The 14,188-nt window shown below is 44.9% G+C and overlaps 1 protein-coding gene across 5 annotated transcripts in view; it reads left to right on the top strand.

Annotated features, from left to right (window-relative positions):
- Window positions 1-2,993, top strand: part of TBC1D30 (TBC1 domain family member 30) — a 53,890-nt gene extending 50,897 nt beyond the window's left edge. For all 5 annotated transcript variants that reach the window (XM_062609439.1, XM_062609435.1, XM_062609434.1 and 2 more), the window contains one exon: window positions 331-2,993. In XM_062609439.1, coding sequence (XP_062465423.1) covers window positions 331-1,112 — 782 coding nt within the window. In that variant the 3' untranslated portion in view covers window positions 1,113-2,993. The remainder of the gene's footprint in view (window positions 1-330) is intronic.
- Window positions 2,994-14,188: the final 11,195 nt, after the last annotated feature.

The raw sequence follows: 14,188 nt of genomic DNA, 5'->3' as shown, positions 1-14,188 counted from the left end.
GGGAAAGATCAGAAGCCAATATTAATGTTAAACTATCAGGACAGTGAAGTTCTAAAAATTGGGACTCTATTTTCATTATGATTTATTTTCATGATATTCCTGGCTCAGAACTTAACCCATAGGTAAGAAGAAGCAGGGAGCGGGGACAAGAAGTCTTTATTGTTGAAGTTGCAGCTTGTTTAACTCCAAGGTGTAAGAGAATTTTTTTTAATAGTGGTCAGTCCTTTATTATCCCTCAAGAAAGGCATCAAATTTGGTGGTGGATCCTTAGAACATTCATTTGTTTCATTCTTTAACAATACTGTGTTTCTTTTGAACACTTTCTTTCAGACAAAGGGCCGGTTACCAGCCTCCTCCCTTCTCAGGTAAACCATTCCCCAGTGATAAACCACCTCCTTTTAGGAAAGAAGATGAAGTTGAATAACAAGTCTCTCAAAAATGCTGTTATTCACATCCCAAGTCATGCTACAGGGAAGATGTCTCCCATTCCCCAAGAAGATCTTAAAACAAAACTGAACTCTCCGTGGCGCACTCATATACGAGTGCATCGGAAGAATATTGCTAGGGGCAAAGGCCAGCTGGGCTATGGAGATACCATAGGACTAATAGATGAGCAGAGCGAGAGCTGTAAAACAAATAGTCCTGGTCCAAAGGAGGAGAATTCCAAACATTCTGACTTTGGAGAAGGAGAAGGAGGTGGTTTGGATGACAGGACTACTCGAAAAGCTGACCGGCAGTCATCTGAGCCAGTCTCTACAGACAGCAGTACAAACATATCAATGGTTCAGCTAAAACTAGAAGCACTGGAACTTGCCTCAGATAACAAAACTAATGCTGAGTCAACATCCCGTCAGTCCAGCCAGCCATGCTTATCAGAGTCCTCCCGTTCATCCAGTGACTCTGGAAACTTGGCTAAATCTCCCCACCCTGGGAACCCAAAGCCACAAGTCTTCAGTCCTTTTCCAAGTGTCAAGCCTCTTCGAAAGTCAGCTACAGCCAGGAATTTAGGGCTGTATGGCCCCACTGAAAGAACACCAACTGTCCACTTCCCACAAATGAGCAGAAGTTTCAATAAGTCTGCCAGTGGCAACAGTGGGACCAGGAAACGATGATGTACTTACCTGGCACTTTCTATTTCTGACAGCAATGAAGAATTTGTATTGCCTTTTTTTTGTATGTGTGTGTGTATGTGTGTCCTAGAGAATTTCTAATCTCTAATGAGGTAGTAGGGACAGAAGTGGTTACCAGACGTATAAATATGTGTCTTTAGAAATTGTGTTCCCGTGTTGTTATGGGATAGATTAGTGAAGATGCACTCGGGCACCCTGTTGTCAATTCTGATGGTTCTGTGGTAAAATAAACATTGATTTGCAGTGTGAAGGAAATTACACCGTTTCTTAAATCTAACTCAGACATAAAATCACCAGCTGCCTTTAACCCCTCAGCCCCCCATGGTTGCCTCCTGTCTCTTTTAAAGCTTGAAGGACAAATTTTCTGGTGCAGCAAACACTTAATAACAGTTTTTATGACTGTTATACAGCTTCCCCATTAGACCTCATCATCATGCTCTGTGAGTAGCTGGAGAAGCCATAACTAACAGAAGCACAAGCAGCTCTAACGGTCAAAATTATCACCTTTTGTCCAACATTAACACTTACCTACTGGGCCATCCGTCTTCAGACATTCTTGAGCGGCATTTTGTGCTTCACTTCCCACAGCAGTCCTTCTAATACAATCAGCAAGCATGAGAATAGCAGACATGAGTCCGCCCACAACACTGGTTTGCTCCTTTTCTGTTACATATGTACATACGTGCATTTCTGTTACTGCTGTAGAGTTGCAGCACTGCAAAACTGGAAATTAGGTACAACTATATGTGTAGTTGTATGAATATTATGGCACATCTTGTCTTCAGTGGATTTAAAAGCTATTATCTATATTACAGACTTGTGATTAAATATTTTTTATCTTAGCAGTAGATAAAATATATGAATGTTCCAAAGTAGTTTAGGGTTTTAAATTACATGAACAGAGTTGATTAGATACTTAGGGTGCCACTTACCATTAAAAGCCAACATATCAGCCACTATGTAAAGTGGGATGGACCCATAGGACTGCCATGGGCTTCCATGGCTCGGGTCTTTTTTGGTGTAAAAGAGCAATGGCAAAGTGATAAGCTGAGTATTTACCTCAAAATTAAAAAGCAAAGATGGTGAGTAACATAAGAACAAGTATATATTTTTTTCTATATATGCTACAAAGAAGGCAGAGAAACTAAATGGATAATTCAGCTTCAAGGTTGCAAAATCAAGCACTCAGACTCCAAGAAGTTTAGGTTGCTCTTAAGACATAAGCTCTTAATACCGCTCTGATGAATTGTATGTGTTGACTGTACTTCATTACATTATTGCTTCCAGGCTTCCCATGACATCAAAGTGCCATTATTTAAACTGGAGTAAAAAAAAAATAATGATAAATCAGCCCCATTGTATGTACTGTCTTACTTCCTCTTAAAATTCTTTGTTAAATTTGCAAATTAATATATCATTGTCTATTTATTAATGTATGCCATAACCTATAGGTTGTGATACCAGTTTCACTGTATACCATAACTTCTAAGCTGTAAAATATACCCTGTTTATTGTGGTAGGGACAGTTTTATTTTGTTGTTGTTTTATACAATTGTATGCATATAAAATAACACACAAGTATGAACACTATAAACCAGATGTAGATCTGATCTTGCCCCTGCCTTATTTTCAGGTTACAGTAAGTATTGTCACTAATGATTATTTATAGTGCTAAGTGAATTTAAAATAATGTAGGGTTTAGTCACTGATCACTGACTGTATGGGAATTGTTTCTGCCTTGATTTAGAAGTGGACTTCTCAGAATTCTGCTGTGAATCATTCTCCCCAATTTTTCTTAGCTTCAGTGTATCACGTGGCTGTATGCTGAACCAGTGAAAATAAAAGGACTGCGATTCTGCAAAACCTGCTGAAATGTTGCAAATAAGTGCATGAATTTTCAACACATTATGATGTGATTAAGCAATGGAAAATCTGCAAGCTTTGCATGGATATTGGGATATTGGTCTAGGAAAAGAAGTGCTAATGGAGTACTAATTCTAACAATTCAAACCTAATCAGTAATTGACAAGCATGCTCTGAGGGTCTTGTACCATACTTGGACTGTTAAGATTGAGGTGAAGGAATCATAGCAACTCAATGTGTGTTTTGATGATGTTTGCTGCAGGAAATGAATCTTAAGTCCTGCTAGATGAGAAAATTGAATGTTGTTTCATCTGTTCAGTACCTCAGAGGATATTCACTCTCCACCTGAAATTTGCCTGTTGAACACAGAGCAAAAGCATCTTCATCCCCTGATACTGAGGTGAAACGTTAAGATGAGGTCCAGAGAACTCCAGAGAATTTTCTGGTTATTCTTCCCTAAAGAATCCCTTCAGCAAACGAGGTCTGGTTATGCAGCTGTGCTTGGAAGAGTGGCATTACAGCACTGAGAACACTGGGAAGTTTGATGGTGGGAATCTGCCCTATAAACCTCTGCGTTTTATTCTCCTTAAAGCCTCCTTGTCTAGTACATGCTCTCTTCCATGCAACTAAATGGCTTTTTTGCTTGTTGGGGTTGTTTTAAACTCCTCAAGTCTTCTTTTTTGAGAGAGTATTTTATTAGGATCAGATTGACTTTTGTTTCTGAGGATGTGTTTCACCAACGTCAAATGGAAGCTCTCTAGAGATGAGTATTTGCTTCTGTTTTGAGGGCCCTTATAGTCCTGCAAGTAGAAGCAGATCCAAAGCTCTTCTGAGATTGCTCAAAATTGCCTATACTTTGGGTGTATAAATAGAAGATGGTAGAAATCAATTTTTCAGAGTTTCAAGCAGCAAACAGTTGTTTTCATCCACAACAGCAGCTAGGGAAAATACAATTTTGTATACCTAACAAAAATCCTACCAGAATCTATTAAAAAAGAATGTGAGTGGTTGCTAGAAGGGCAACAAAATGTTACTTCAAGCAAAATTAACATGCAGACTTTTTCACCTATATTTCCAATTCAGGTAGAAGTTCATGTTCCAAATCCAAGAGACTTAAAATTTTTTCAAACCTCCACAGCATCTATTTTAAATCAAGTGCAATTGTTCATACAGAAATAATTGCTCATACAGAAATAAGGTGAGTGGTTTCACTGTTCTGTAGTTTCCTTGATCTTCTTGCAGTGAGTTACCCAGAGCCGGTCCACAGGCTCCCTGGCTGAGTGGCAGGGAGACAATGTCATCATCTGACACCAGCTCCACTGCAGCATGAAGAGACAAAAATTAATCCTAATGGATGCCTGTCCTTGTCCATACTTTGTTGCTCCAGTTTTACTTGCTTTCTGTTGGTAGAAGATTCATCAGAGGCAGGGGGTTGTCATGGAGCCCTGCGGGGGATTTGAGATGTGCAGTTGTCTCAAGTGAGCCCCTTCAGCCCATGTGTCATCACTCAGCAGGGACTGCTGGGGTGACCGGTTTCTCTGACAGCTGAAAACTTCTGTGTTTGGACACCTCTGCAAGGGTGACAGCATCCTTGGGAAGGGGTGCATCCAGCACACTGCAGGGAAGTGCATCTGCGAAGGATATCTCCTGCACATCCTTTACCAAAGTCCCTTCAGGGCTTGCACAAGATGTCTTTGACTGACTTGAGGCATTTAAGATGATCGAGGAAACAAGTGGTTTGCAGTGTAAGACCAGGTCAGGGTGGCCGATGCTCAGGCCCAGCTCCCCCAGCCTGCAGGATGCTGTTTCAGCTGTGCTTTGTCCTACAAGCAGCATGCCGTGCTCACTGGTTGACCGCAGGTTTAGGAAGAACCACAAATGTTTCCAAGTTGCCTTCTGATAAAACTGTACCAAACCAGGCTGGTTTACCACAAATAAGCAGGCAGGAGTGGTGGTGGCATGGGAGGCAATGGGTGCATGTGGATGGAGAGGTTGGGAGGAGGGCAGGAGCAACCCATCCAGGCAAAAGGTGCAAGAAGTTCTGAGGGAAAGCAAATTCCTCAGTGCCTGTGCTTAGATTGATGGCTGAGAAACAAGAAATCAAAGGATCAGATCCATGACATGCCGCTCCCTGCCTATTCTTCATGCGTTCAGAGTGATGATGGACTTGCCTGATGCCACCGAGGAGCCACATCCCGTTGTCCACTCAGTGAGGCATCAAAAAGGGAGCAATGTTCAAACGTTCAGCCAAGGTAAACCCTGTGCTGTCACTACCATCACACCTGACTTCTGGCCTGTGCCCCGAGCCAGTTCTGTGGAGAGGGTGTAGCTGTGATGGATGATACTGCCCCAAACTAGCATGTGTGCTAACTGACAGCCGTGCCAGGCCACTGCTGGGTGGATGTGGCTGTGCTATCTGCAGCTCCGCAGCATGGACCTGGCTTGCTAGCTCAGCCCCAAGGCTTGTAGGCCTGGGTTTGCTCAGAGCGTGGCTTGTGCCCAGGATCTAGTGGGTGTGCACACCACTCAGCTACAGCAGCACTTGGGTGTAATCCTCTGCGCCTGGCTCAGCAGCAGCAGCAGCAGCCCTGCTGGTCTGGCAGAAAGGGCTGCAGCACGATGTGTTGCTCACTCTCTCCTTCTCTCAAGAAAGTGTTTGGTTTTTCATAGTCACTTGTTGGTTTTCTGGTGTCTTGTAATTGTTGGTGACATTGGGAGATCTTTCGAGCAGTGGCTGGCTTTCTGTGTACTGGAGTAGCAGAGACAGTCGTGCTTTCTGCATCACAGCACTCAATAGTTTTTGCAACTGATCCTCTCTATGTTGGCTTATGCTTTTCTTCCATGAACTGACACAGGCTGCCCAGGGAAGCTGTGGCTGCCCCATCCCTGGCAGTGTTCAAGGCCAGGCTGGGTGCGGCTTGGAGCAACCTGGTCTAGTGGCATGGGGGTTGGAACTAGATGATCTTTAGGGTATCTTCCAACCCAAACCATTCTATGAACTTCCAACCCCTACTAGGTTCATTGACTGTGTGTTTGATGAGAGTTTTCAGGAAGATAAGGATAGCCATGCTGGTCAGCTTAGCCCAGCATCTTTTCTCTGACCACTTATGGTTGGAAACACCTAAGAAAGGAGTCCTGTAGGAATATGGTGCATCCAGGGGTAGTCATCTGATTTCATCTGGGTTGTGCACATCACATAGAGGTGAGGTGGATGGCCAGGCCAGCAGCGTGCCGATCTGGGCAGCTGCCTGCACAGCAGGGACACAAAGAGTGGCTCAGCAGCAGAATTTCCTCCTTCACATGAATAATAATAATGGAGACATGGTCAGGAATGGAAAGAATAATAAACGCTAGAAAATGTGGGCCTGAAACGGTAGCTACGGCTGTGATTCCTGCGGCATGCTGGTTTGCCTCTGTGGACTCTGCTTGCACTTCAAGCTGCATGGTGGTTCCTCCTGTCCAGGGTGACAGAACTCCCTTGCCAGGGAGACACCACAGGACTGGCCTGGAGGGATCCTCTGAAGGGGCAGGAGGTAGGAACAGGCTGGAAAGCCTCCCAGGCCCTCAGAGATTCAGGCATGGCTGGAAACACAGGTCCAGCTCTTCAAACAGCCTTGTGTGAATAACTCCTGCACTGCAGGCACACACATACCTTTGCTTTCTCTTCCTGATAGCTCCACTGCCTTCTCCAAATGACACACAGGTACAGATACCAGCCTACAGTCCAGGCAGGAGCAAGTCCGTGCAGGTACACCACAAGGACACCTGTGGAGGGATAGGGTTTGACCAGCACAAAAGAAGCAAGTTTATTCTTAGGAAAAGTGGGCAACAACCATCCAGTATAGGTGTAGGAGTCCAGTGTTAAAACTTTGACTTGTGTCTTGACTTCAGTCAGTCAGTCACATGTGCTCAGGGAAAGGGGAGCTGAGCAAAGCCTTAGGAAGTGTGGACTCCAGGCATCAAAACTGGTGTCAGAAATCATACAGTTGTTTTACAACTGGGATTTATAACTGCAGCTTTCCTTACTCCTAGTGACATCTCTTCATAAACTGACTCTCTTTCTCTACTCTTTATTTTTTATTAATGGCATCGATCTGATTTATTGCACCAAAATCCAGCTGTATTAGACATCATGCCCTTTTGAACTCCAGATTACTGTGTATGTGTATTACTGCGTATGTGTATGACAAGTTTTTATAGTGTTTCCCTTGCACTGGTAAACTTTTCACCCAGCTGCAACAATACTGCTCACTGTCTGGTCCCCAGTGCTCTTGGAGAAGGGGCCTTTCTCCAGAGTGAACAGAAGGACTATTGCCTGCTTGGCAGAGGGACAGATGACTTAGTGTTGCCTGACGCATTCTCCATCCCCACCAGCCAGCGCTGAGTCACTGGTTTCCATCCAGACTGGAACGTGTTTGCTCTGCTCCTGCCGAAGGGATGCTGCCCCACACCGCTGCTGAACCTCCCAGCCAGGGTGACAGAGAGAGCGTTTGTGGGGGATTTCACTGCTGCAGTTTGCAGGACAGGAGAACACTGACCACGAACATGCGATGTTTCTAACTGCTAGAGGTTAGACCAGCTTTGCACCATCAGAACCACCAGCAGCAAAGCGCTGTGTCTGTCCCCCGGCCTCAGCCTGCACCGTGTCTTTGCGCGTTCAATCCGTGGTGATCTTCCAGGTGCGGTCACTAGATGCCAGTGGTGCTCCATGCAAGCACAGCTGCGCTGTAGCTCGCGCGAAAGGAAAACGGGCATAGTTGGGAGTTTCCAGGAGTTTTTATCATTTTCAACCGGTGTGGAGCAGCTTCCAGGCCAGCCGTCTTTGACTGCACATTGCAGCCTCTCTGCTCTGTTTGTCCCCTTAGTGGACTTGCTAACCTTGAGAAATGGTCCCGTGGTACAGAGGCAGCCCAGCTGTGTATCTTTGGAAACAGTGCCCGTAGCAGTACACGAAACCACTCTAAAGGCTCTTAATTTTCTTTCTGGAGGATGAGCCGGCAAACAGAATTGAGGTGTCAGGCAGGGGAAGGAAGCTTGCTGGATTCGCTGGGTGTCTTGTAGAGACATGGCTTGTCTTAAGATGGGTCAGCAATGACAATCAGATAACACTGCTGGTCAGGAGTCAGCTGAGCTATTTCTATCAGAGATACTGGAGCTGAGCTGTTCTGTGCTGAAGGTTGAAAGAAAATAAAAACCTTTTTGTGCAACCTCTATGAAAACAGAACATAGCTAATATAACTAATGAGTACCTCCTCCCAGGTACTTGCCAGCTTACTGCGCTGCCATGGACACTATGGAACCCATGAGTTTTCCCAGCTTGTGGAGTTTAAAATAAAAACATGTTCAGGTCTCTTACATGTGGATCCGGTGCCTTGAAGAATTACTTGTCTCCACTGAGAGCTGGAATTTGCAGTCCACCTCAGTCCTCAGCAATCAGTACTGACTTGAGAAATGGGTCCATGTGAACCTCATGAGGTTCAACAAGGCCAAGTGCAGAGCCTTCCACCTGTGGTGGAATAACTTCCAGTATTGATACAGGCTGGGAATGAAGGGATTGAAGGAAGGAATTGGGTGTACTGGTGCATGCAATGTTGGGCATGATCCAGCAGTGTGTGCTTGCAGCCCAGAAAGCCAACAGTATCCTGGGCTGCATCCAAAGAAGCATGACCAGAAGATCAAGGGAGGTGATTCTCCCCCTCCACTCTGCTGTAGTGACACCTCGCATGGAGCACTGTGTTCAGCTCTGGGGTCCCCAACACAAGAGGGACATGGAGCTGTTGGAACAAGTCCAGAGGAGGCCATGATGATCATCAGGGGACTGGAGCACCTCTCCTATGAAGACAGGCTGAGACAGCTGGGTTGTTCAGTCTGGAGAAGAGAAGGCTCTGGGGAGAGCTTAGAGGAGCCTTACAGAACCTACAGGGGCTACAGGAAATCTGGAGAGGGACTTTTTGCAAGGGCCTCTAGGAGGAATGGCTTCAAACTGAAAGAGGAGAGATTTAGGCACAGATACAAGGAAGAAATGTTTTGCAGCAAGGGTGGTGGAACACTGTCACAGGTTGCCCAGAGAGATGGCAGATGCTCTGAAAACATTCAAGGGCGGGTTGGATGGGCTTGAGCAATCTGATCTGTTTGAAGTTGTCCCTGTTTGTTGCAGGGGGGTTGGAACTAGAAAACCTTTATAGGCCCCTTCCAACCCAAACCATTCTATGAACTCCCAAGTCCATGCGTGCCACAGACACAGCCACTGCCAGCACCCTAGCAAAATGAGATGACCCTTAAATTCACAGTTGAGTTTTTCAGGAGTGTGCTCTGCAAACCTTTGTGACCAGACACATGCAATGGCACAGGCTTGGCGCAGCCCAACTGAATGTGCTCCAGGTGGTTTACTGTCAGGAAAAAACCACTGGCTGAATGCAGGTCACATTGAATAAAACAACCATCCTAGATCTGTTTGAGGACTTATGCTCTTAAAACAGGACCAAGGTGCTATTAATACGCTTAAAAAGGGACAGCTTAAAAATGCTCAGCTACTGCACAGCATCAGAGGCCCTTGGAGCTCTGTGAGATTTCCCTGTTTGGCTTCAGCACTCCCAGAGCACCTAGAGCTCTGCCTTTGCTTATGTCATCTCTGTGTCATTGGCTAATCCACATGTAAGCAAAAGTGCAGTCAAATCAAACTGAAAAACTGGCTCTAACTAACTCTTGAGATTTGGCTGGCACACCTAGAGCTGCTGCTTGCCATTCAGTAATGAATTTCAGCACAGGATACATCCTGATGAGCCTGGGCAGAACCAGAAATGGACTGACTTTAGTTGTTAAATCAAGATGCCCCTAAAGAGAGTGTGGTCGTTTGTAGCTCTGACCGAGTGTGACTAGTTCAACAACATCTGGGGACATTCAACAGCTGGTTGCGTTTCAAGATATGCTTCAAAAAAGAGGCACAACTTTTATCCTCCTAATTTGTTTTTTTTGCCCTGTTCTCTGGCCAGGGATGTCCATGCCCACAATCCTTGAGCCTGAACAGTTACAATCACTATTCCCCTACAACTGTATTCACTGTTGAGTGTTGCCAATTATAGGGTACATGGGGCATTTTCTGTGTCTCCTATTGATGTGGCAACAACACAGATGCAAAGTCAAGTTCCAGAACCTGGGGACATGGTGCTGTGCCATCTACACAGGGTGGATGGGTTTCATTCTGTGGGCTCTGGCTTCCTGAAGTGCAAAAGGAAGAAGGAAAAATCACCTCTTCCAAAGTACAGGTGATAGCCTAGTTTAAAAAACAGCTGTAGATGGGTCTTTGCATCCACTGGAAATGCTGCAACTCATGAAGAGTGGAAAAACGGTCCTAGAGATCTGGTAGCTCAGGGATGAGGGAGCCCTGGGCCCCAGCAGCTGTGTCTGGTTAGATTTTACATTATGCAGTGATTATGCAGAAAGAGGATGGAGCCCTCTGCAGGGAATAATCTCAACTTGAGGCTTATTTCTTTAGATTAATGAAAAAAGGTTAAAAGATACCAATGGCATAATTTAAATATACATTCTATGGTAAGGATAAGCCATAGTAAATCTCCTGTGTCATTTCCTAACTTGCTTCTCTGTTTCTATTTGCCGGTGAGTACAGAAATGAGACCTGGGCATCTTTGGCTAATGGAAAGACTGACTGTACTTTGAGCTGAAGTGGTTACTGATTCTGAGATGGGGCTTGGGAAGGATAGCATGGATAGATAAGAGGGGAAGTATGAAAGAGATTATTTTTTTCTAGTCTATGTTTTGAACATTCAGATTTGTGTATACATTTTTCCTTGAAGGCCACGCAGTGCATCAGGCCTTTAGCCTGTTTTATTCATTACCTTACAGGTATTACCAATCCTTATGGTGATCATTGACTGCTATTAAAGTAATAATAAGCTTGCTCTAACCATTCCCTTCTCAATGTATGAAGTGAGGACACCTCAACCAGCAGCCTGCAGAGAAAGTGATGGTCTCTGAAGCCGTGCAGCCCTGATGGTATGTCAGAGGGAGCAGAGCGCCACGAACACATGCAAGGTTGGTATTTGCTGAAGTTCACCATCAGGAAAACAGTGAATAGGAAGCCTCCCTCTCATAGTGAACCTGTAACTACACCGTTTGCACAGACAGGTGAACTTAACTTCTTTTTACCATGTTCACCTGCTAGCAGGTTACTGTGCAGTGTCACTGGTGCTATCGATCCCATAAGCTGCTGTTGGTCTCCAGGAAAGGAAGTGCATCATGGGCAAATGTTTGGGCTCTGCCTGCCTGATCTTGTCTCCCTGCCTCCCTTTTCCCTTTCTTCTTTCATCACTAAATAAATGAAGAACGTTTTCTAGAGCTGGTAAAAAATACCTGCACAGTGGTACCTGACTTGGATGTAAGGCTTCATTTATCCACTTTTCCTCTTCATATTTACTTCTTCTTACTCTTGCACAAGATCTGTGATGTGTCTTCAGGCTTCCAGGGAAATTATGGGAAGAGCTGGATGATTTTTTTTGGTGTTCCAGTACACTACAGGGACCTGAGTGCACCATCTGGTGATGAACAAGGTCATATCTGACACCTACACTCCTGGTGTGAACCAGCCACAGCTTTCCCTGTGCTACAAACACTCCCAGTTAGATATTGACTCAGTGGGGATTTCTCTGGTCTCTTTTTTGGAGGTTTATCTGCTAATATCAAGCTATACTGAAAAAAACCTCCAACCCATCCCTCAGTTTTCTTTACAAAGCTAAAGGAGAACACTGTTTCTAGCTCTCTCAGATTTGAGGAGGTTTTTGGCAAAAGTTTGGCTATCAGAGGGGAAAAAGTTGCCCCAAGGTTATCCCTGTTTTGAATATGGATGCTTCTGGAGGCTCAATATGTGATTCCTTAGCATTTTGACACGAAAAATGATGCTGTCCTTCAGAATAGAGAGACTAATGGTTATTCAAATTCACAGCAGCAAATAAATTACCTGCCTCGACAAGGTAACTTTCCTCAGAGTAAGATGGGTCAGAAACTGCAGAAGCTTAAAGGAAGGTGGGAGCAAGGCTTAGGCCTGGGAAGGTTTGAGATGAGCATGGTTTTTCTCTTCCCTTTCTGTACAAGGACATGTGCTCTGCCTCTCTTTCTTAGGAAACAGGTAAAGCCTGTATCCAAGACTATTTTGGCACTCGCTGGCATCACTCCAGTAAAACACAAGTCATATGAGGGAATTATTACACAGCTAACACTGATTGCATGATAAAATCACTCACTATCAAGTGTATTGCCCTGCTACTAGCTCACTGCTGCTCAGAGAAGATGAAGGCACTGGGACTTTGCTCATTATTGACATAGTCAAAACTGACTATGTGAATAGTGAGTGAAATACAGTTTTTCTTCTTTCAGAGGTGTGTTCTGCTCTGAGGTCCTGTTGGAGAGTACGGAAAGCTTTGATGAAGGTACTTTGATGATGATGAAAAGACCCATCACATATGTGCAGAAATAAAACGGAATTCCTTCTTTTATCTCCTCCTTCTCTCACACAATGGACTGACTAATTGGAAGTGGGGTTGGTACATTGCATCTTGATTATTCACTAGCTTTTAAACTCCATCCAGGATCACAGAACAGAGTCCCGCTTGCTTTTCTGTCAGGCAGAACATGTGCCCACATGATTTTCAAGCTCTGCCATTCACATATGCAGATCGTTACAGATGAAATGTTCTTCATGTTGTTTTGCTCACTACTCCCATGCAGAGATGGACTGGGGTGGAGAATGTCTCATACACGCTAACCCTGAAGTTATTACTCTCCGAATAAGTGTTGCAGTATGAGTATGTTGTCTGGGATGTATTGCCAGGCTCTCTTTTTGGCTTTTGAAATCGTATGTGAAGTTGCTGCAATGCAGATTTTTGGTTTCTTGCACCACAGACTCTTGTTTTAAGTTAAGGATGAGATGCCAGCTTAGGTCCTCTCTTGCCTTCTGATGCTGGTCTCAGCTGAGGAAGGAGGACTTCTTCACTTAGTGTTTCAAAGGTCCTTAGGCCTATTGAGGGGAACTGAGGCATGAGAACAAGATGCCCCTTGCCCATCCTCTAAATCAGACCAAGTTTCCAGGTCAAGCTGCAGGTTCTGCCCAGTACTTCAGCAATGACAACTTGCCTGTGGGATGCCTCCATCTAAGCCATTGCTGTTTTCTCTGGAGATGGGGAGATGCTCTTGAGGCTGGGAGCCTGCCCTAGCAGGCAAATGCTTCCATTTCCTGCATTTTCTGTATGTTCTCACCCGAAAGTATGATTTTAAGGCTGAAGTACAGGAAATCTGCTTCCCTGGCTTTATCCTCACAACATCCTCACATTAGACCTGTGACCTAGAGAGCACAGCAGTGGCTACAGGAGACTGAACAGGACAATGGGGAAAGGAAGAAGATTTGTAGGGAAGGAGCATCCCATCGGCATCCATCCATCCAGGAACCACCACCACCAATAACACAGGCTGTGGGGCGTGAGTGTCCAAGCGTGTCCAGCCCCAAGGATGCCTGCTGTTGAGCCACCCTGATTTACCACATCAGGTTTTAGTCTGTGACCAGAGCGCTAAACAGCAGAATATTTAGAAGAAACTAGACTGTCATTTCTTCCTGTTGAGAGCTAAATGGAAAAACATAGCCAAGCTGATGAGCAAAATCCTTTTGTCTGGCAGTCACAGAACAGGGTGCAGGAAAGTTGAAGAGCTACAAGGGGGAAGGTCTCTGTAGGACTGCAAAGAGCTCCAGTACTTGTAAATAAAGGGGGTGCCGGCAGTATGATTTTGAGCACTGCCTACTGCTACCTTAATTGCTAACAGGTTATACATGTATGTAACTGGGGTAAGACACACTTGATTTTGGTCTTGGGGTTCTGTTAACAGAGAGCAAGCCCCACTAAGCACAGTGGGGACACAGAAGTGATACCAGTCATTTTCCCAGGGATGGACTCTTGTAATGAAAAGAAGGGAAAGGGAAGGGAAGGAATAAGGAAAGGAAAAAGGGGGATTTAGTCTGGAGAAGAGAAGGCTCAGGGGGTACCTCAATGCTCTCTACAACTACCTGAAAGGAAGATGGAGCCAGGTGGTGGCTGCTCTCTTTTCCCAGGTAACAAGAAATAGGACAAGAGGTAATGGCCTCAAGCTGCACCAGGGGAGGTTTAGACTGGATATTAGGAACAGTTCCTTCC

Source organism: Pezoporus occidentalis, unplaced genomic scaffold (genome assembly GCF_034315485.1).
Source record: "Pezoporus occidentalis ecotype Australia unplaced genomic scaffold, CSIRO_AGI_Poc_V1 ctg138, whole genome shotgun sequence".
Lineage (NCBI taxonomy): Eukaryota > Metazoa > Chordata > Aves > Psittaciformes > Psittacidae > Pezoporus > Pezoporus occidentalis.
Note: the sequence above shows the minus strand (reverse complement) of the source record. Positions and strands in the feature narration are given on the sequence as shown.